General features: G+C 31.2%; 2 protein-coding genes and 1 long non-coding RNA gene across 4 annotated transcripts; all 3 read right to left on the reverse strand.

Annotated features, from left to right (window-relative positions):
• LOC126669912 (transcription factor KUA1-like) lies at positions 1-2203 on the reverse strand. The gene is made up of 3 exons (XM_050363554.2): positions 1689-2203; positions 1370-1563; positions 1-368 (listed from the first exon to the last, which is right to left on the reverse strand). The coding sequence occupies exons 1-3, from the start codon at positions 1996-1998 to the stop codon at positions 90-92; spliced, it is 783 nt and encodes a 260-aa protein (XP_050219511.1). The 5' UTR covers positions 1999-2203; the 3' UTR covers positions 1-89.
• Positions 2204-3421: 1218 nt separating this feature from the next.
• Positions 3422-8446, reverse strand: LOC126668692 (uncharacterized). Of its 2 annotated transcripts, none has more exons than XR_008790083.1 (6): positions 8042-8446; positions 7069-7189; positions 4851-4914; positions 4446-4500; positions 4042-4093; positions 3422-3672 (listed from the first exon to the last, which is right to left on the reverse strand). It is a non-coding gene; the product is annotated as an uncharacterized LOC126668692 (long non-coding RNA). The 2 variants fall into 2 exon arrangements; XR_008790084.1 differs by lacking the exon at positions 8042-8446 and adding an exon at positions 7448-7663.
• Positions 8447-14550: 6104 nt separating this feature from the next.
• Positions 14551-22302, reverse strand: LOC126668916 (K(+) efflux antiporter 6). The gene is made up of 21 exons (XM_050362146.2): positions 21905-22302; positions 21579-21622; positions 21192-21250; positions 20982-21060; positions 20843-20904; positions 20676-20751; positions 20460-20534; positions 19704-19775; positions 19530-19613; positions 18881-18949; positions 18692-18769; positions 18450-18538; positions 17716-17812; positions 17554-17607; positions 16901-16996; positions 16506-16694; positions 16292-16369; positions 16059-16103; positions 15125-15214; positions 14940-15019; positions 14551-14799 (listed from the first exon to the last, which is right to left on the reverse strand). Exons 1-21 carry the CDS (start codon positions 22134-22136, stop codon positions 14775-14777), a joined length of 1773 nt encoding a protein of 590 aa, XP_050218103.1. The 5' UTR covers positions 22137-22302; the 3' UTR covers positions 14551-14774.
• Between the last annotated feature and the right edge of the window lie 184 nt (positions 22303-22486).

Genomic DNA, 22486 nt, shown 5'->3' on the forward strand with positions numbered 1-22486 from the left:
TGAGGGTAAGTACTTCATAAATTTATTTAATTTAAGGATGAAATATATATCTAACTTGAACTATCATGTGACGATAAGTCCTCACATAATTAGGTCACCAGAACATATTTTTTAGTTTGATCTGATGAAATTGGAGCAGCAAGTTTCAGCTCTAAATCTGGTGCTGCACATTGACCATAGCCATCAAAACAAGTAGGCTCAGACCCGATTAATGGATCATTATTCGGAAATCTTGAACCATTTTTTAATCCTAACTCGGTGGAGTAAGAACGAGAAGCCGATGCAGCTTCTGAACTGATCTTCAATGCTAATCCAGATAAAAAGCTACGTTCGTTTGGCTCATAAATTGATGATCGGAAACTGCCCATCTGAAAAAAATATAATAAAAATGGGAAACAAAAACAATAGGTTAAAACTTCTTATGGATAAACTATAGAATTTCTACATAATGGTAATCGAATTTTAATTTCTATATTTAATTAATCAAACTTATATTTTCCTAGCAACGAAGGGCAGCTAAATGATTTTTCGTATTTTTCGATTTACGTGAACGACAAAAATAGAATATTTAATATATCATAAGTTCTAATAAGTTATTAAATAGTAGTAATTTATTTCAAAATGAATACTAACATAACTAAATAACGTCCATAAGATTGAAAAGCCTCTCATTTTTCTGTTATCCATGTAATTTAATTATGTTTGTTGCATGACAAACTTTACAAAGTTATCTATATCTTCTAAGTTTAAGTTTTTTATGTTTCAATCTCTAATATATTCATCTTGTTCTATCACTAAAAATTAATAAATCATTTTTCGTTGATGAAAAAAAATAGATGTCTGGTTTATCTAAATTAAAAAAAAAATGTAGTAATATATAAAAGGCTTTTCAAATTGGACATAATCATTAATATAAAGGTTACTATATATAAAAGGCCTAATCATTTTTTAAATTTAATTTTTTGCGTTTTTATCAATTAGGACCAAATTTTTTAATTTTTACAATTATATCCAATTTGAAAATATTTTGTTGCAATTATGGTCAAAATTTTAAATTTTATTTTTTAAAATCCAAAACCTTTCAATTTTCATCAATCGCGACTATAAGTTTATATCAACTCTTTTCAGAAGTTAGACAATTTTTTAAAATTTGATCGTAATTGATAAAAGATGTAAAGGTTTGGATTTAAAGAAATAAAACTCAAATTTTTTGCCATAATTGCAAAAAAAAACTTTCAAATTAAAAATAATTATAAAAATTAAAAAATTTGGTCGTAATTGATAGAAAGTGTAAAGGTTTGGGTTTAAAAAATGATTAGGCCTATATAAAAAACAAAAGATGATGAAAATATGTAGAAAAGATTATTACATCGAAGAGGCTATGACGGCGTTTTGTTTTGTGGAAGGAATTTAGCCTAAGGAAAAATTTCTGAGCATGACTTGCTACTTGGGTTGGTGTTCTTGTTGTTACAAAATTCCTCGAAATGCCTCTCCAGTCACCTTTTCCTAGCTTTTTAAGCCCTACCAGAAAAATCTGATGCTCTTCTGCTGTCCATGCCAAACCTATGCATACATAAATAACAAAAACATCACAAAAATGTTTATTATTATGTTTTGCGCATTCTGCCGTGAGTTCAATTTATTCCACAAACGCTCCGTTTCCAGTAGTAATACAGAAGAAAGCTGACCTTTTTTTCTCTCATTGGAGAGATATCGACCAGAGAATTTAATATCCGCATTTTCTTGGATAGTCATTAGTGAAGAAGATTTAGAAGAAACTGTGGCAATGAGAACAGAAGAGCAAGAAGAAGAAGATGGTGAAGAAGACAGGCAATCCACGGTACTAAAACCATTGTTCATCAAAGAAAATTCAGAAGAAGAGTTATTAATGTCAAGCTTTACTCCAAATAATTTGAGACTTTTACTTTCTTTCAGCTGAAATTTGCAAGTTCTTGAATTGTGCCCTACTTCCCCACATTTTGAACATTTCCTTCCCATTTTCGTTAATACCTTCTCAAATTCCAAATGCTACTATAAATATAAGGCAAAATATATACTAACATATGAATCTTGAAAATGAAATTATAAGTAAGAATTGGGTTTTTTTTCTTTCTTAAATTCTTTTAGCTGAGTTTTCCACCAAACATTTCTAATTATTTTCTTTAAAAAAAAGCTTATCCTATATAAGCTACATAGATGAAGGAGGTGGGGGGGACCTTGGATCTTATTTATTCATTTACTCGTACATATACAAACTTACCCAAAAAAAAGGTATGCAATAAGAAATTTTTTTAGGTGAACCAAGTCCATCACGTAGGATTATGAACCATTTATTTAATATGCGACACGTGGCGTGATTATTTACATGAGCCAATTAATGAAATACACATTAATTCTAAATAAAACACATCAAATAATATAATTGTGCCTTTCATTAATTGGCTCATGTAAATAACCACGTCACATGTCACGTATTAAATGGATGGTTCATAATCTTATGTGATGAACTTGGTTCACTTAAGAATTTCTCAATAAGAGTATTAAATGGATGGTTTATAATACTACGTGGGGAACTTGGTTAACAAATATACATTAATTTCTTGCTGACGTCCACTCTTATATGTAGGAATCGCAGATAGTTCTTTGGGTGTAACTATTATATGTAAATAAATTAGATCTCATTGATTGAAATTTCTTCAGCATATACTAATGATCATTATTTTACTGAATTAGGGTTTGATAGGAGAAGATGGTATGTAGTGAAAATTAGGATTTGAAGTGGAGACAAAATTAGTCAGGTGTCAATTGTGATATATTATCAGTTTCCACCTGAGAAGCACGGAAATTTCGACAAAATTGTATTTTCCGTTTCGGAAACCGGAAACTCTTGGACACCCGTACGAAATGTTTCAGGCCGTTTCTATAAATAATAAAAATTAAAAATTTGTAAAAAAAATTAAAGTTATTACCATAAATAAAAAAATCTAACTAGTTACCCATAAAATTTACATTCGCATTGCCCACACTACAACAGATTAAGTCTATAGGGGCGGTTTTAATTGACTGTAGGGGCGGTTTAAACCGCCTCTACAAAATTTAGAGATGGTTTCCAAAACCGTCTCATGTGTGTCGCCGATGTAGCCGTAGCTACATTATAGCGACGTTTTTTCCCAGTGCCGGGGTATGATCAAAAGTAGTGGCGGTTTTGTAGGGGCGGTTATAACCGCCCCTACAAGCTAATATGACTTATTATCTCTGTATGTTGGGGCGGTTTTGACCACCAATTTAAGTGTGTTCATAGGGGCGGTTAGAACCGTCCCTATGAGTTGAAATAATTTGAAATTTTCATTTTGTGTTTTAATATAGTTTCGGTTCCTAATAAAACGGTCATATTATATAAAACATCAGTAAAATATAAAACTCAAAATGTTAATAGTGAAAAATATATATATTTTGAAATTACAATATCTACTTTATATACTTAAATTAATATATTCAGTTACACTAACTAAATCCAGATTCATCAAAAAATACTAACTAAATCCAAAAACACCTATAAGGCTACAACTATATATTTAAGCTAATTTATTTCTACTTTAAATCTATCAGCTTTTGATCTCCGGTCTTCTGTGAGTCTTCAAGTTGATCTCATCTTTGACAACATAGCAAGTCCTACATTTATGAGAAAAATATGGATTAGAATCACATACTTAACAATGCCAATATGCATACACCATATCTTATTTAACTTCCTTAGACCAAGCCAAAAGATGAATAAGAAAACAATAATTCTGGATAGTAGATTTCATATCAAGACCATATCTAACCCAAATAAAGAAAATTAGAATTAAATAGAATCTTAATATAAACGAACAATGAGCCTAGAGAATAAATTAAGAGGATCCCTACTATTGAAACTGTAGTTTCTAGTCATTAGCACATTCAATCATATGAGACAAATACTAGAATTAACCTGTCTTGAAAATGAACTAGGATAATATTTAGCATTTGTTCTGCAAGTGGAAGTAATATGATAATCACCTGATATCTATTGCCAGCAACTTGGCACATTTCCACCATTGCAATATACCTCCTGCAAAATAAGAGAAATCATCAATCATTAATTTTTTTAAAAAGATGATAATGATCATTCACGTTGATTAGGATGCACAAATTAACAACTCCATATCAAGACATAAAAAAGTATAATCGAGTACCTAACTCATTCAGTTATATTAAAAAAATGAATATATTAACTTACAAAACAATAAAATAAAAAGATGAGCAGTTACATTTTTTTAACTAAAGATCAAAACATTTCACATCATGTTGACCATGCATTGGTTATCTTATTATCTCTATATTCATTAAACATACTCCGACTAAATACTTTGCTACTACCATATAACTATATGATAAAGAAATCAATATTTCTGCAAAAATACCTGGAGTCTGAATTGGAAGGCCTTTGGAGAGTCCTTCTTCTAAAGCCAGTGCTCCCTGCATTCAGCATGAAAGATGTCAATTTGCCTAACAAATTACCTCTGTATTATTTTAGTATAACAAACATTTGATTAGTAAGATTTTAGCATCTGAGGTTGTTCAATGCCTACTGCCTATAATAATTATGTATATATTACCAATATTTTTCCAAGAAAAAAGTAAAATGACAGATAATGTACATTATGATCGACTTCAGAATTGAAACCACAAAAATAAACAAACCACAAGTAAAGCATGTCAGGCTAAACTCTCCAACTCCATGTGACTGACCAATCCAGTAAATGAATGAATGCACTGACAACTAAATTAATCAACAATAAGATAAATAATACATGATCATAGCATACCTTGATTGTTCATATGCAAGTTTGCGATCAACCCCTTCTTATACTGTTTAGTTTCATATGATTTCTGCAACCATTAAAGACATTAAATTTATAGGCAAGTTGCAATGACTCTCATTGCTAATAGCTGAAATAAAGCTCAAGCTGACATCAAAATAATCTAGATAATGATAAGAACAAAAGATAATTATATAAAATCCATAACAATGCAAGTATATAAAATCCATAAGAATGATCCTCGGGTAACCATCGCCTATGACCCATATAACAGTGCTTGCCACCATTATGTAACCATCTTGAATGGGTAGACTCGGCACAACAAGGACATGCAAACTCTCCTTTGGTACTCCAACCAGACAAGTTGGCATATGCAGGAAAATCATTTATGGTCCACATCAATATAGCCCGCATTCGAAAAATTTGTTGTGTAGAAGCATCATAAGCATCTACCCCTTCCCATAATTCATGCAACTCTCGAATAAGAGGTTGCAAGTAAGTATCAATAGCATTCCCAGGACCTTTCTCACCTGGAATAATCATTGATAGAATAAAAGAGGATTGCTTCATGCAAATCCAAGGTGACATATTGTAATTGACCAACACAACTGGCCAAGTGCTATATGACGTGCTCATAGTTCTGAAGGGATTAAAACCATCACTAGCAAGAGCAAGCCTTATATTCCGAGGATCGCTAGAAAAATCTGAATATCTATCATCAATAGCTTTCCATGCATCTCCATCTGCAGGATGTCTAAGCTTATCATCTTGTTTACGACCCTCTTTATGCCATAACATGTTTTTGGAGGTTTTAGTTGAGGCATACAACCTTTTAAGTCTAGGTACTAAAGGGAAGTAACGTAAAACTTTTGCTGGCCTTTTCTTGGCAGTGAAAGAAGAAGATTGAGCAGCATTAGTTGTATCATTTTGATTACTTCCTTTACCAACTGCCCATCTTGAAGCCCCACATGTACGACACAAATCTTGATTTTCAGTATCACCCCAATACAACATGCAGTGATTAGGACAAGCATGGATCTTTTTGTAATCCAGTCCTAATGCATGAATGACTTTCTTAGCTTGATAAAAAGACTTAGGCAATGACGCGCCTCCAGGAAATGCATCAAGTAACAACTCAAGTAACATTGTAAATGACTTTTCAGTCCACCCATGCAAGCATTTTAAATGATACAAATGCAAGATAAAGGATAGACTAGAAAATGTCTTGCAACCTGGATATAATTCTTCATCTGCAGATTTCATCAGTTTCACAAAATTAATGTTTTCCTCACTACAAGCTTCATGATGTATTCCTTCAGTTTCTATGTCTATATCATCATTTTCTGTTTCCACCTCATTTTCATCAAGATTAAAAACCCTATCAGTATCTAATGGAACCTCATTGGTCTTCTCAACCACATTGAAAGCATCATGTAACAACCCACTTATATCATCTGACATCCACGGATTCGACTTAGGCATATTGCAATCTTGAGCAGATTCCACTTTATCAGTGTGGAAAATGTTCAAACTAGCAGATGAATTATCATTGGTAAAATCAATCTCTCCATGAACTAACCATCGTGTGTACCCTTTCAAAAAACCATCACAGACCAAATGTACTTCAACTTCATTGTAGGTCTGCAAACAACGATTGACACAATTTCTACACGGGCACATAATTCTTCCATCTTCTGATGCATGATGGAAAGCAAAATCGAGGAAGAACTTCACCCCACTTCTATATAAATCACTGTGTCTCGGTTGGACCATCCAACTTTTGTCCACCAACCAACTCATCGAAATAAAATATTAAATTGTTTAAAAACTTAAATGAAGCAGCAGACAGATGTTAACTAGGAAAATTCGGCATTGACCTTGCTAATTCAAATTCAGCTAGATTCCTAAAACAGAAATGAGTTTGCAGGTCTCAAACTCAAGTTAAAGATTATGCAGGTGAGTTTTAATGTTGATAACTGCTTACCTAACAAAAAGGAATGGATTTATTACAATATTGGTACAAAACAAATAGAATAGAAAACAAATACAAGTTACAGCTACATGTTTCCATTTTTCACTAAAGAAACTTCAAATAAGCACTAAAGATTCAAAAACTGACATATTTAGTAAACTCCAACATCCTAAGTTTGATTCAACACAGAATACTACAGATTCATCATCAGAACATATACTTAAAACAACATAAAAATATATTTATAAGTACCTTTAGAAGAAGATATAGAGAACAAATCGACAACGAATAGAGAAAGGGAGAATGAATCGGCAACGAATAGCGAAAGGGGGAACAAATCGGCAACAAATAGCAGCTGAGAAAAATCCTTCACCTGAAAGAAAATCAAAATCAGCTATAAAATCAAAATAAATTAATAAACTGTAAACATTAAAAAAAAATCTATCATGGTCTAAAATATACTAATAACAAAGCATATCAAAGCTTATATATTTGAGTTGCTCAGACTGTAACTTTCAAACATATAGCACATATTACCACTATAGGTAAAATGACTCCAGGAGACATGAAAGTCCAGAGAAGACATAAAAAATCCAAATGTGCAATAATTAAGAACATAAACAAAAAGTACCTGATTTAGCTTTGCTACTTGAAAGTGTCAAAAGTAGGAGGAAACTAATCAAGTAATAAAGCAACCACTAAGAGATATGAATAAAATGATGAATGACCCGAAAAAAGAAAATGAGAAGAGTAAAGGACCTGAAAGTGTCAAAAGTATAATGCCATCATGCTTCTTCAAAGATGTTATACAGGGATTCATATTATATTAATATTAACATACCAAGTTAAAATTTAGAAATCTTAAAATTTGAATGATAATTAGACAATTAGGGTATTACAAACCAGTTCATTCTCATTCAAACATAATCACATCTAAATTGGTATAAACACAAAATTTATTTAGAAAATACTAAACATTAATCTCATTTCCATATTAAATATATTTTCAAACAGAATTGTTAAGTTGAAATGAATTTCAATGAACAAAACGAAGAAACGGCAGTAGAAATATAAAGTAAGAGGACACAAAAATTAAAAGATAAGAGCAATGTATTAAACCTAAAACAAAATCAAAATTAATTGATTAAAACCTAAAATAAAATTAAAATTAATTGATTAAAACCTAAAACAAAAATCAAAATCAACTTTAATCTTGCTTCTATACCTCAATTGATGAAAAAATCATGTGGCAATCTAAAAATTATAGCTTCAGATCCAATTTTGACCTAAAAATCCATTAAAAAAACATTCCTTGGATATTCGTTTGATCTTCACCATCGAACTAGATCCCAAGATGCTCCATTAATGGAAGAAGATGAGAGAAAATTCAAAAGATCGTATTTCTAAAACATTTAAAATTTATGGTTGAAGCAGAGAGAACAAAAGATTTTGAGTAAATCATATTTCTAAAACCTATTCACTTCATTTATGTTTCCTTTTTTACCCTTAGTATATGTAGAGACGGTCTAAACCATCTTTATATACCTACGAAAATTAGAACTGCCTCTACTTAACGCCGTTCGTTTTACTTCAATAGAAAAAAGAGACGTTTATATAAACCATCTCTGCTAATTCGTTGCTAAAACCAACATTTGGTGTAGTGCCACAATACATTAAATATACTATATTTATAAAATTTTAAATATTTAGTATATTAAAATGAATTATTTTATTAATTATCATAAATATTTAGATAATATTTTTATAAATATATCCCTATATTTTTGTTATTTAAACGTTTCCCCCACGTTTCGTATAATTCATTTTGAAAAACTTTCGTTTTCCCGTGTCCGTTTCGTATCATTTCCGTTTCCCGTTTCCGTTTCCGTGCTACCTAGGTTGCCACACATTAAATTTTTAACAGTGTTAGAATTTCAAAAATTACGGTTACTAAAGTATAGGCTTTCAACATTTCAATCACCATAGTCTATATTTTGTATATTTTAGTAATGTAATTTGTATTTTCTCAACCATCTGAGATTAAGCAACTCTCTATCTAAAATTTTGCTTTCCCGTCTTTTTTAAAAAAATTCTTCATCTTCATCTTTTGAAGGGGGAGTAGATGATTATCCTGTTTCGATAGGAAATAATCACCAATCATCTCTGTCCGTAAATACTTAATAATATATAGTTTTGTCTTTATTTAATAAAATCTCTACATTATATAACTCTCCGATATGAAGTTTATCATTTTCCTGAAAGAATTTTTTATGGTTTTATGTTTAGTGTGTGGTTTGTTTATTTCTTAGATCTTTCAAGAATTTTTAGTGCCTGTTCAGGTTTTAGAGTCAATTTCATGTAAATCTAAGATTTTGAAGTGTTATCTATCTAACTTATGAGAATTTAATGGACATAGGAAATTAAATTTCAATGGATTTAGCGGTTTCAAGGCCTAATAGAAAGTGTTTCAAAATCAAGACTCTCGCACACAAGAGGATGTTTTTCATCGTGTGTGTCCCAATATAGCAATCTTAGCAAGATCCACAATTTGAATCTTCTCATTTTCGATTAGTTTGTTATTCGTTTCCTTTGTTTGTTTTGCTTGTTTCCTTTGTTGTTTTTTTAAGTATTTGATAGATTAGAGTTAGAAAGATCAAATAGTTAAATTTTATCATATGACTTTTTAAATTGTCTTTAATCTGTGATAGATACCAATAAGTTATAGATCAAATCAAATAATAAAAGAAAAAGGTCTACACAATTTAAAGAGTCGTCAAAAACTAAAGGAAAAAAATTACGATATTAAATTGTCTGACCAGCAATCTGCCAGGTCGTGGTTCATTTTTTCGCACAAACACCTCCTTTCTCAATTATTAAATTTTTTTTTATCATAAATGAAGATGTATTTGTTAAAAGAATATGGATATAAATATTAAGATATAAATGCTTAAATAAAATAATATTCGATATAAAAATAATATATATAGAGTATTCTTTCTTGCATAAATTGAAGTAAAGATATTACAAAAATACTAAATAGTATAAACTACTATTTTAGTGTTTTGGGTTATAGATATTCTTAGATGCATAATTTATTTAAATACTTATATTTTATATCACTTATTTATCAAATTTAAATATTTATTCATATTAAATTTAGTTTTCATGGATCTTTAAATATTATAAATCTGAAGTTAATTAGTATAATAATATTCTGTATAAGTTAATATTATTGATCAACTTTTTTATTTTTAAAAAATGTAATTCAACATATATATATTATTTCGCATGTTTTTTTTAAGAAATTAAATGAAAAATCTAAAATATATAAAACAACAAATCTTACGTGACAGTATATTAATTTTGAGTTATATATATATTAATGGTTGGGATAAAGATGTGGTGGAAATAGCAACAGCAAATTAAATCCAATGGAATAATCTAAAAAATTTGTTTTTCTTTTTGACAAACATCTTTTTGGAGCTATACATTATTTTATGTAGAGGACATATATAGTCCCCACTCTGTAATTTATTTTTGTCCCCACTCTTGGCATTGCATGCTTTGATCTTCTTCAATTTTCTTATTTTCGATACAAGCACAAATTAAATCCAATAACATGTACTATATTATATATTTTGTTGGTACAAAGGAATATGTACAATAATTTTTTAAATATAGGGATTATACCATATATTTTTAGAAAATATAACATTAAAAAGATATTAGTATTTTACTATATAATGAAATTCAACCGTGTACATTATTTATCTAAGAGTCTCTTTTGAACTGCATGTCAAATATTTATCTATAAAGTAGGGCTTGTTTTATATAGGCTTAACCCCTGAAAAACACCCCACCTTTCAATCCCCTTTCGTTTGTACCCTCACCTTTCAAAATTTCCAATTTTACCCAAATTATCACCTTTCATTTTCAATTGCACCCTAAAAGTATTAAATTGGGCTTTTGTCACTAAAAAAAAGTTCAAATCGATACTTTATATTTTAATTCATGTTCTAAATAGTCCTTAATGTTTAAATTTCAACAACAAAACTGTATTTAATGATATTTTTAATTGATTTATATTTTATATAAAAAAATTTAACTTTTAAAATTTTAGGAAATATGGTTTTATTGTTGAAATTTAAACATTGAGGACTATTTAAAATATGAATTAAATTATAAATTATCGATTTGAATTTTTTTATAGTGAAAAAGAGCTAATTTAATATTTTTAGGGTGCAATTGAAAATGAAAGGTGGAAATTTGGGTAAAATTGGAGATTTTGAAAAGGTGGGGGGTTTTTCAGGGGCTTAGCCTTTTATATAATATAGTGTATACATTTTAATATGTTTTAATTTAATGAATTTGATTTGAAGAATCCAAATTGCTATGAGGAAAATCCAGTGCATGTTTGATTTCCTGGACTTGAAATCAAATAGATTGTACGTGTGTCTGAAATAACTTTTAAAGGAAAGTGACATGTCAACAATCATGGAATCATGTCAAAGGAGAGCCCTGACATTGAATAATGTTCATTAGACTCCATTTTTCTATTGTTTGATTAATGCAAAAATATTAAGAACTAAGGTTGTGTAATATGGTTCAGATTATGAAAAATGTGATTAGCTTAATAAGAAAAGAAACTAGGGGTTTTTTTTTTAATAAAAAATATCTTTCAGCTTAGTGTTTGCAACAATACGCTCAATTTTTCATATTGCAAAAATACGTTCTTTTTTTCATTATTTTTTACCAAGATACGTTTTTGGTAGATCATTGGTAGATTATTTGTAAATCGTTGATAGATTGGAAAAGGAGCGTATTTTTGCAAAAAAAGCCAAATAGAAAACATATTTCTCAACAAAAAAATTCAGTAGCGTATTTTTGTAAAAATCGCACAGGTGCAATTTCCTCAAGAAACTATCGAATCAAGAACAAATATATAGACAAGAAGAATACGAAGAAATTGGAGAAAAGCATGCATTGTGTTATCTATCCTTTTATTTGGTTGATTCGTTATTTTTAATGGCAATTGACATAGACGAGACGAGTTAGTTCAAATAGTAAGAACCTCTCATGTGAAATCAGTGGTGAAGCCACTTTTTGCATATTTTTTAACTATTGAATATATTAATTGATTTATATATTTAATTTCTTTTTAATAGAGTAGTACCCATCTTCATGATTGATATAAAGTCTTTTCCTCTAAAAACAATTCTGGCTTCTTCCCTGCCTAAGACTAATAAGTCTTGGATTTATGAGTACCATGAAGTAAGTAGTGACATCCTTTAATCATTTTGGCTTAATTACTTAAAAAAACCCCACCTTTAATCTTTATTTCGTTTATACCCTGATCTAGAAAAACTGTCACATATACCCTTGACGTTGTCATTATGTTTCGCCTCTACCCCAAATTTCAAAAAAAAAATGATTTATTAAAAACAACTAAATTTAAGGGTTATTTTATACCTTTTTCTATTAAAAAATGTACAAACTAATACTTCATCTTTAAAAACGTTCAAATAAGTCCTAAAATTAATTAATTTTTTTAATTTAAATAAAATAAATAAATAAAATAACATAGTTTTATTAAGTCCTATTTATAACCGTACTCCTATTTAAAAAAACCGCTAATATCATTTTTACGGAAATAAGCTCCTTCCTCCATGGACTCCTCCATCCATGGAGGAAGGAGCTGCTCCTTCCTCCATGTGAGGAAGGAGCTCGCACTGCTCCTTCCTCACATGGAGGAAGGAGCAGATCTGCTTCTTCCTCCATGTGAGGAAGGAGCAGATCTGCTCCTTCCTCACATGGAGGAAGGAGCAGCGTGCTCCTTCCTCCATGAGGAAGGAGCAGCGTGCTCCTTCCTCCATGAGGAAGGAGCAGCGTCCTCCTTCCTCATGGAGGAAGGAGCTGCGAGCTCCTTCCTCCATGGAAGGAAGGAGAAGCTCCTCCACCCATGGAGGAGGAGCTATTTTTTTTAATTTTTTTTTAAAAAAAAATTAAAAATAAATTTTAAAATTAAAGTACGGTATTATGTTGAAATTAATTAGTCCGATGTAAAAAAATTTACGGTTTTTTATTTTTAACAAATTATTGATAATTAATATAAATTAAATTATTATTATTAGTTGAATCTTTTAAAGAAGAAGGTGTTTTTGTATAATTAATAACATTGACGTGTAATTAGAATATATGCTAAAAATGAAGGATTATTTTAAACTCTTTTTCAAATGAAAAGAGATCAATTTAATACCTCGAGGGTACAGGCGAAACATAATGACAACGTCAAGGGTATATGTGACAGTTTTTCTAGGTCAGGGTATAAACGAAATAAAGATTGAAGGTGGAGGTTTTTTAAGTAATTAAGCCAATCATTTTTGTTTTTTTTTACAATTAAATAATCTTTCATTAATATCAAACAGTTATAAATATAAGAATTCAGAAAGAATATAATATTTTTAAGGGTTCATCACCAAAAAAAAACCCCACCTTTTAGCCCATTTTCAAATGCACCCTGACGTTGCAATTTTGTCAGGATGCATTTGATCTCTTCTCCATTTAAAAAAAGTTAAAATAAATCATTCATTTTTAACTTTTTGTGTGGAAAACAGTTCAAACGAGTACTTTATAAGGGTTACTATGAATTTTTTCCGAGTGAAAAAGAGTCCAATTTGATTTTGAGGGTGGAATTGAAACTCCAAGGTGCAAATTAGGGTGCAACTGACAAAATTGCAACGTCAGGGTGCAACTGAAAAGGGGTTACAAGGTGGGTTTTTTTTTGTGATTAAACCTATTTCTAATGATCTGACATGAAATAAGATGTAAAACCTTAATTCGCAGAGCGCCTTACAATATAAAAATAAAAATTACATAACTGCTCTATCACAATAAGAACCAATTTTTCTCTGTCTAACAGAAAACTCACCAAACTCACGAATCCTTCATAAAAAAGAAAAACAAACCTTTTATATAGAAAGGACAACAAACTTTCGTAAAGAAAAACAATCAATTTAATAAGATATCAAAAAAAAACTAATATAACCTATAAACGATTTTATCGTCAGTCTTGAAAGATCTTAATCTACTTATGATTCTTGATTTGTATTTATATTGAAATTAACGCGCCTCGTCGATAGAGTTACCAACAAAAATGACAAAGATAAAAAGGAATCGGCTATTTATTTTATTTTAAAACAATAAAAAGATAAATGGCTACAGCCAACGGTAATAAATCATTGACGGCAGCCGAAGCGAAAAATAAGATCATTTTTGGTTTGAAATACAAATTAAAAAAGATAGTACTACACACATGCGGAGTTTTAGCTTGTTCCAAAAATTTCAGACATTGTACTATATTTTGTATTGTAGCTTTCTAACAAAAATTATGGATTATATTGAGTGTAAAGAGGTGAATTTTTTTTTCAGTTCTTTTAAAAACAAAATTCAAACAAAACAAAAAATGTTTTGAACATCTAGTCATTTAAATTTAGAAGATTGTTTGAAACTGCAGAGCAGTTTAATCCAGACAATGAAGTGTTTGAAATTTAGATACAACTTGCAAGCAATATCATTCAATATAAGCATTGTACTATTTTATGCAAATTTAAATAAGTTTAATATGAGCAAATTATAAAAATTTAAACCAAGAATAAAAATAACAAAATCAGCAAAATATAAAAAATGTAAATGTCAAAACAGAATTCAGGCTGAGCGAAGTTCTTTCAAGCAAAATTGGGTATAAATTTCTAATAATGAAATAATAAGCTTCATCTGATGAATTTTACAATTTCTTTGAACATCAAATATGAATTGTTAGCAGTTTGATTCTAGATACAAGCTTAATTTTGACTATGATACAAAGAAGAACAAGGGGAAAAAGACGTGGCAGAAAAAAAAATGGTTATCTAAATCACAAGTAAAGCTCCAAGTCAGTCTTTATGGCAGTTAGATTACTTTTACCTTGTTCTTGCATCTCCAAGGCTGAAAGTCCGTAATAGTTCCGTTAGCAACATACAACAGACAAAATTCCAATAATAGCCTTGTATGAGGGGGAAAATTGGGCAGAACACAACATTTTTTTGTGGAAGAAACTTGAATTAACATTTATGTACAGATCTTACGAGTCGTGAGGTTCTTGGATGATTAGAGTAATCCGCTGTTTACCACTGTCGGAGCGGAAGTTCTCTCCTTTCAATCCAATCTGGAAGTCAAAATGTCATTCAGGATAACATTACATTTCTTTTATTAACGGAAAATAACATTACCTTAACAGACTTAAGAAATAGGTTCCAAACAGAGCACTTACCTCAACAGAACTGTCGGGTGGAAACCATCGTAGAAGCACCCCAAGATGTGTCACGGCAGGAATTAGCTTGAAAAGAAGAGGAGTTGTTACCTGAAAGATGGGTGACCAATGTCAACTATGAGAGTAACATTATTTAAAGTAAACAACAACAAAGAGAATTTTTCACTCCTATTACTCCAAGAATAGCTGTACACCTTTTCATGCGCAAAATGCTGATACAGTTTTACATTAAAGCTTGGAAAAATGAATTTATATAGTCATAAGTGTAACTCATAACTTTGTCAGTTTTGACATATTCCTAAAAAAAGTTGCATAGTATGGTTCGTTAATTTTGCAAATTGGACAAATATATTCAAGACATGTCTAAATCCTAACCCTAAACCATAGCTTTGATTGTATTGAAAATGAAAATAATTGTCACAACTCGTCAAATTGACGGATAGGACTGTACCAGTTTTCTTTAGGATATAATTGTCACAACTCGTCAAATATCTGTCAAAGTGGTTGAAATTGTGGATATTAAAGCTTTCATTACAATTACAGTCAGACGTCTAGAAAACTTAATGCACATGCTACATGCACATCGATGCAGGTTCACATATTATCCTTTGTCTACATAAACTTATCACATTTCTACAATCAAATCACTGTCTCTTGTCCACTGCCTCGGATGAGTAAACAATAAACATCATGAAAAGAACTAATTTGCCACTTCAGTTCCTTTCAAGGAGAGAGTAGAAAGTTACGACCACCCCAAAAAAAAAAAACACAACCAAATGCCCCAAGAATTTTTGCCAAAAAGGCGATATGGCTTTCTACTCTTAATAATCAGCAACATACAAGGGAGACTAAACCCCAAATGTGAAACCGAAAAACAGAAAGGCTATTAAATTGTCAAAAATAATTCAAAGATCCAAGCAAACAAGTATCATACCAGGCTAAGAGCTGTTGTCCCAAGAAGAAGCAGGTAAACCTTCCCCTGAAATTTGACCAAACCATTAGTTATACAAAAGCTGACAAAATTCCCTTTTAAGAAAGTGTCATACGCCACGGTCTAACAGAATACATAAAACAACTATATTTGAAATTCTCATTATCTCCTTCTCAAAGCAAAGGGAGGATTTCCTTTCAATAATTATCACAATGATCTGCAACAGCAGCACTGACCTCAACTAGATGAAGATTAGAAGCACGACTGAGAAGTACAAAAGCAAATTCACCAATTTGAGCTAGAGACATTCCGACCTAAAGGTTTATACTCCCTCAGCCGGTTAGAAGATGAAAAAGCTATAAAATATCCAAAAAATAAAAAGAACAGAGAGCCCCAGAGAGAGAGAGAGAGAGTACATACAAGCCAACCAAAAAGGAAAAGAAATCTTACCAGTAGTGCAGTCTTGTTATTATAACCAAATCCCTTAACAACTGTAGTGAATATGGTTGTCTTTATGATTATGACTAATATAACAGATGCAAGCAATATATCGACATGATTCCAGAGAAAATGAACATTTATTAGCATTCCGATGCTGGATAGGAAGAGAGCAGCAAAAATATTGCGAATGGGTTCTATCTGCACAAGAAGCAAAACTTCAGAGTTGGAATGGCATAGAGATAGTTTATGAACTTTTAAATGTTATAGTCCTGTTGAAATGCATGCTTGTAAGTTAAATTCTGAAAACCGCCTCAACAGGACTTCTCAACACCATTGTGTTGTATCCATAGATATACATAAATTTACATATTTTTACTATTCTAATAATCAGATTGTGACTTTACCTGTTCTAACGTATGTTGAGCAAGGTCAGTTGTTGATATCATCACCCCAGCAGCAAATGATCCCAATTCTAAACTTAGGCCCAGCTTATCACTACACTGAAATGATACAAAATATTAGATATTAGTACCACTAAACAAGCGATTTAATCATTTAAAATGAGTGTAAACTTCAATAATTCAAAAGAGCATTGAAATGCAGACTTAATACTAGGTGAAATAAAATTTGTCAATTATGCGAGCAGGTCAAAGACCGTTAACATGTAGAGTTCATCAATAACTGTATATAGATAATGTGTCCAGAGCACTTATAAGTTATATGTCTGCATATTAAGATCATTCCATTAAGAACCACCAATACCAAATCGCAGTGGATACTTCTATTTTTGTGATTTTAATCATTAGAAACACAACCAAATTCAAAAATTATATATACATAATTCATATTCGTAATTGAAGTAATTCAGGGATCCTTATATAAAGAAAATAATAATTTAAATAGCACGATTCGATAACATGAAGCATCTGTAGTTGCTGTGTGGATATGTAAATTATACAGAACAGGAATGGAAGATAGCTGATAAGTACTTAAGGAATGTATAAACAAGTAGATGCCAGAACTCCTCAGATATCAAGAATAAATAAATGAAACAAACCCAAGCTATAAGTAAGCAGAATGCTACTGATGCCAACTGATAGAGCTCGTTTGTCTGCATAAATTAGAATTAGCCATAAAAAGTTACTACTCAGACACTTATTTTCAGAATTCTTCACCAGAAAAACTTTTAGGTCATCATTTGAACCAAATATTTACATACCTCTGATGATAGGCTCATCATAAGTTTGAGAAAACGAGGGACACCAGTACGGGCTGCTATTGACAAGACAGCTAAAAATGCAATCAACACTACCAACCTGATAAAGGAAAAGAGCAAGAACATTATAATAGACACGTGATATTAATGCATACATGCATCTCTGGATTAAAAAGAAGATAGGAAAACTTCATGATTAATTTTAAATTGCTACTACCAACCTAACCACTGAGGACACCAGTAAGTGTACCAATTTATTTTGAAACAAAATAGCCCTATTTTAGCCAAGAAGCCCTACTTTAGCCAAGAAGCATGCATGCAGGGAAATATCCATTTTCAAAACAAATACTCAACACTGAACTCTTAGCAGAATAGATTAATTTTGTAAATAAAGCTGACTTAAAATTACTTAAATTAGATGATGATCCATCAGTTTCTTTTACCAAACACTTTTACAAGATTAAGCCAGGGGCAGAATGAGAGAGGCAAAATGAGAACGAGATGACAAAAAAATTCCTACTTTACAATTTTTGATTTTTTTAAAATCCTCGTTTAAGCAGCAGTTCTATGATAACAAAAGCAGACACATGGCTCGCTTGTCCAAATCCAAAAAGTGGTTAACTTAGCAGATCCAAACTCATGTATTTGCTTAGCTCATTCAAGCCACTTATTAACTCAGGGTTATGAGGTAAATCTTCCCTTGGGTATTTAGTAAATCTGTTAAGTTTTTTACTTACAATTTAGCCATGGACATTACTCCTTGAAGAACACCAGAAGTTCCACCAAGAACTGGAAGTAAAGCAAACAGCAATCCAGCAGCGCAATCCTGAATGACCAGAATTTTATCAAGGCTCATTAGTTAAGGGAGACAAAAAAATACACAATTTAAATTGATAACTCAAATACCAAAAGCACTAGTATCAGACTCACAGAGGTGATTCAAGAAAGCGCCATTAGTACAAGGATAACAACTTAATACCTGCAGAATAAGGGTCCCAATGGTGACTTGTCCATGAAGGGAATTTATAGAATTCTTTTCCATCAGAAACTTCAAAACCTGGGCCAGGCCAATTAAAGAGTTTTTTCAGCAATGAGCAGTGAATAATTTTTTTTTGCATAGATCCACTTGTCTTGTTTGTAAAGAGAAAGATCTGAAGGTCTTAATTACCACTGCTGTTGAAGACATTGAAAGAAAAGCACCAACAAATACACCTTCCGAAGGTTTAGCACCACATAACTGCAAACATCACACAGTCAGAACAACAGCATTTAGAATAAAGAACTTTACATAGTATGGCCTACATGGGCTGCATAAGAATTATGGCTTAACATCTCTAATGAGTTGACATCTTAATGTTTCTGGCATACTACAAACAAAAACGAAGGTGGGATAAATATCTTTCAACTTCAAGTTGTTTGCTTATACGAATGGCTTTTACTTGGATAATTATCTCATGAAGTCATAAAAACAAGTTGCAACTGTCTCAGGCAAGCAATTTAGGAACCAGCATGCAATATTTGTTTTATGATCCCATTATGACACCAACTACAGAAATGGTATACCAGTACAAACTTAGTTGTGAATCTAAAGATCCAAAGGAAATACCAACAGTTAGACAAGGCATGCAAATATGAGATTATTTGTAAACTTTAGCCAATTCAAGTTGTTTATTTTCATCCTATATGACATTTCAGTATGGAACTTGTTCATGGAGATTTAAATGAACATCCAATTGTGGTACGCATGTAAGGGTGCTTTCACATAAAACATAGCACAGAAAATGACATAAAATTCCTAGTAACTTTAGTAGACATACCATGGCAGTAATTCCGCATAGAAACATAAATAATAAAATTTGGAGAAGACCTCCTAAAATAGCAACAGCTCGAACAACTTTAAGCTGCATTTGAGGATGATGAAGTTTGAAACTAGAGATCAACTACGATTTTCAAAGGAAAAGGAACAAGAAGAAGCAAGTGAAAGAACTTACTTTTGTTGTTGAAAATTCTAGGCCCAATGCAAAGAGGAGAAAAATAACACCAAATTGGGCCACAGTCTCAACCTGCAGCCATGAAATTTGTGATGCTAACATGCAAAGTGAACATATGAAAATACTCTATATCAGAAAGTAAGACATCAAACTAACAAATTGGTAGCAGAGAAAAACCATTTTGAATCATCAAAACATCAAAGACAAAAATTAATTTAACAGCAATTTTTTACTAATACTACAAACGAAATGGGTTAGCTCAAGTGATAAGAGCTCCCCACCTAAGGACCAGTAGGTCTTGGATTCGAGTCAATCATAGGGATAGAAGTGAAATCCTCTAATACTCTTTAAGGAAAGATAAAGAAAAAAAACTAATACTACAAGTCTACAACAAAGGCAAAATACTGGCCACTAAAACTTCAGCTAAATATTCTATAACCGTTTCATTGCAGTGATAGCTCACTAATTCATGTCATGTGCACAGACAAATAAAAAAAAAATTGCATATCAGATCAAGGTTGATCCTAAAAAACTCAGAATGATACAATCAACTGAACTTGTTATCTTATAATTATTTCTAAATAGACTAAGGGCATATCTTATAACATGATTATATCAAAATGTTTGGTCATTGATGCATTCAAGACTCTTTCAAGATATTTAATACAATATTAAGGCAAAGAAACCATTCACGAAGATTCTAGCGGGATTACAGAAAGTAAGTATTTTTCAACGATTTGTAATAGGACCACATACTTGAACCATTTCACTGACAAAGTTAAAACCTCCAGGCCCGATAACAGATCCTGCTAGCAAATATCCAGTAATAACCTGTAAAGTGTCAACATTAGAAACTGTTCAATAACAAAGAATATGCTCAGATTATTTGGAGATTGGCATGCCCAGACATTTGAATTATATCCTAGCATTGCAGTTTGTCATTAAGTAAGCTTAGATCAAATATGATCAGACCGGTTGTCCAGCACAGGCAAACGCAATGCCACCACAGGTTGCAGATACAATGACGACAACCAAATCCGATATCAATCTACAAAGCGAGAAGTAGATAAGTGCATATCAGGTTATCAGCTAAGTACAGGAAAGTGATAAAATTGAACTACAACAATTAGGAAGCCTACCTCAGGTCAAGCTGCAGCACTGGATACTTTGATTTAAAATTAGATATAATGAAGACATTGTCCTGAAAAAGAGAACTCCCTGTTTCAGCCACAGTAACGTTATCAACATTGCGAGGCTTCTAATTTAAAAAAAGAATACCTTTCTATCTATCAATGTTGGGGTATCTTCAACACCATTCTCATTGTCCAAATTGAAAACATTATGGAGTTTAAAGGATCTACAATTAAACTCAGAAAGGGAAAGTCTTAGACAATGTGACTCATATTTCTTCTAAATACGCTAGCCAATTTTCAGCCTTAAATAAAATAACGAAAACAATCAAGTATTTTGCAGAGCATAAAGTAATACTTTTCCTCTTTGGTATCATTTTTCTTCGGTTTAACTCTGGCTACAGTTTCCAAAACTGCCTGAACAAGGCAAGAGATATAAGAGTTCAGCAAACTTCAAATAAAAAATATGACACAAATGAAGCCAGAAAAACAGTAAACAAATGCTTTGCATCAAGGCAAAATTCTATCTATTGAAACTAAATAAATTTTCTCCTGGAGAAAGATTTTATCATAGTCAACAGAACACGGCACCTTAGTAATAAACTTAAGATTGCACTTCAATTTCAAATAATATAGTATCAGATTCTCAAAAAAGTAATGCTAAACTTCATTTAAATTAGTATAAACCTATAAACAAGAACATACACCTGATATGTAACTCAATCAGAACCATAACACCACCAACCTGCTGGTCAGCTACACTGTTGTTGAAGCTTTTAGAATCAGTTGCTGCACAATATAAAATTGACAACTCTTTCAGATCTTAAAAAACAAAACTGAAGTAGATATTCTACAATTTCATTCAACTACGTCACAGAAGATCTTCAATTGCAGTTAGCTAGCAAAATCAAATAATAAATAAATAAAATCTCAACCTAAACTAATAAGACTAAATCAAATTGAAAGCTACTTACAATAATAACTAAATTAAGCTTAGATAATCTGTAATTAAGTTATTAACCTCTAAATCACAAAAAACAATGAAGCAGTACTTAAAGTAAAGAAATATACCGTCGTTTTGTTCATTTTCAGAGTCAGGAAACTCTCGTTGAAGAGCATCGTCAATGATTTTAGCGAACGTGCCTTCTTTAGGTTTGGAAAAAGAATCGGAAGAATTCGAAGCAGCTGCTGTAACATTAGCAGTGAGCTCCTCCAGCTGATCTAACTCGGTGAGTTCATGAGCGAGTGAGAAAGATGCGAAGAGTAGAAGAAACAGAATTAGTAAAAAAGCTCGTATTAACATTTTTTTATGTAAACAAAAAATGTTCGATGTTGACGAAGAAGAGAATAGCAGTTGAGTAGAGTTGAGTGATTAAGAAACACAGAAGAGAAAAGGTCAAAATAGAGTCATAAATTGCTAACAAAACAATCAAGCTTTAAGATTAATAGCTATGCGGATCTAATAAGCAATAATTGTTTTTTTGAGGGGCTAAATTGTTTTTGTTTTTAATTTCAAGTGGTTAATTATTGCTATTGTTAGCCTCCATAAGATACATACGTCAACCGCAATTATCATCCACGAAATTCTTTGTTTTTATGGTATAAAAGGAATTGATGCAATGTTGTCTGACTGAATGTTCATACTTCTTTTGA

Source organism: Mercurialis annua, linkage group LG2, assembly GCF_937616625.2.
Source record: "Mercurialis annua linkage group LG2, ddMerAnnu1.2, whole genome shotgun sequence".
Classification (NCBI taxonomy): Eukaryota; Viridiplantae; Streptophyta; class Magnoliopsida; order Malpighiales; family Euphorbiaceae; genus Mercurialis; species Mercurialis annua.

Excerpts from the sequence above, each read along its gene's own strand:
- LOC126669912 (XM_050363554.2), bottom strand. The coding sequence starts at position 1,998 with ATGGGAAGGAAATGTTCAAAATGTGGGGAAGTAGGGCACAATTCAAGA. Across the intron at positions 1,564-1,688 it reads CTCCAATGAGAGAAAAAAAG|GTTTGGCATGGACAGCAGAA; the intron begins GTCAGCTTTCTT and ends ATGTATGCATAG. Across the intron at positions 369-1,369 it reads GCCGTCATAGCCTCTTCGAT|ATGGGCAGTTTCCGATCATC; the intron begins GTAATAATCTTT and ends TATTTTTTTCAG.
- LOC126668916 (XM_050362146.2), bottom strand. The coding sequence starts at position 22,136 with ATGTTAATACGAGCTTTTTTACTAATTCTGTTTCTTCTACTCTTCGCA. Across the intron at positions 20,535-20,675 it reads TTGCCTGTGCTGGACAACCG|GTTATTACTGGATATTTGCT; the intron begins GTCTGATCATAT and ends GACACTTTACAG. Across the intron at positions 14,800-14,939 it reads ATCCAAGAACCTCACGACTC|CCTTGGAGATGCAAGAACAA; the intron begins GTAAGATCTGTA and ends ACGGACTTTCAG.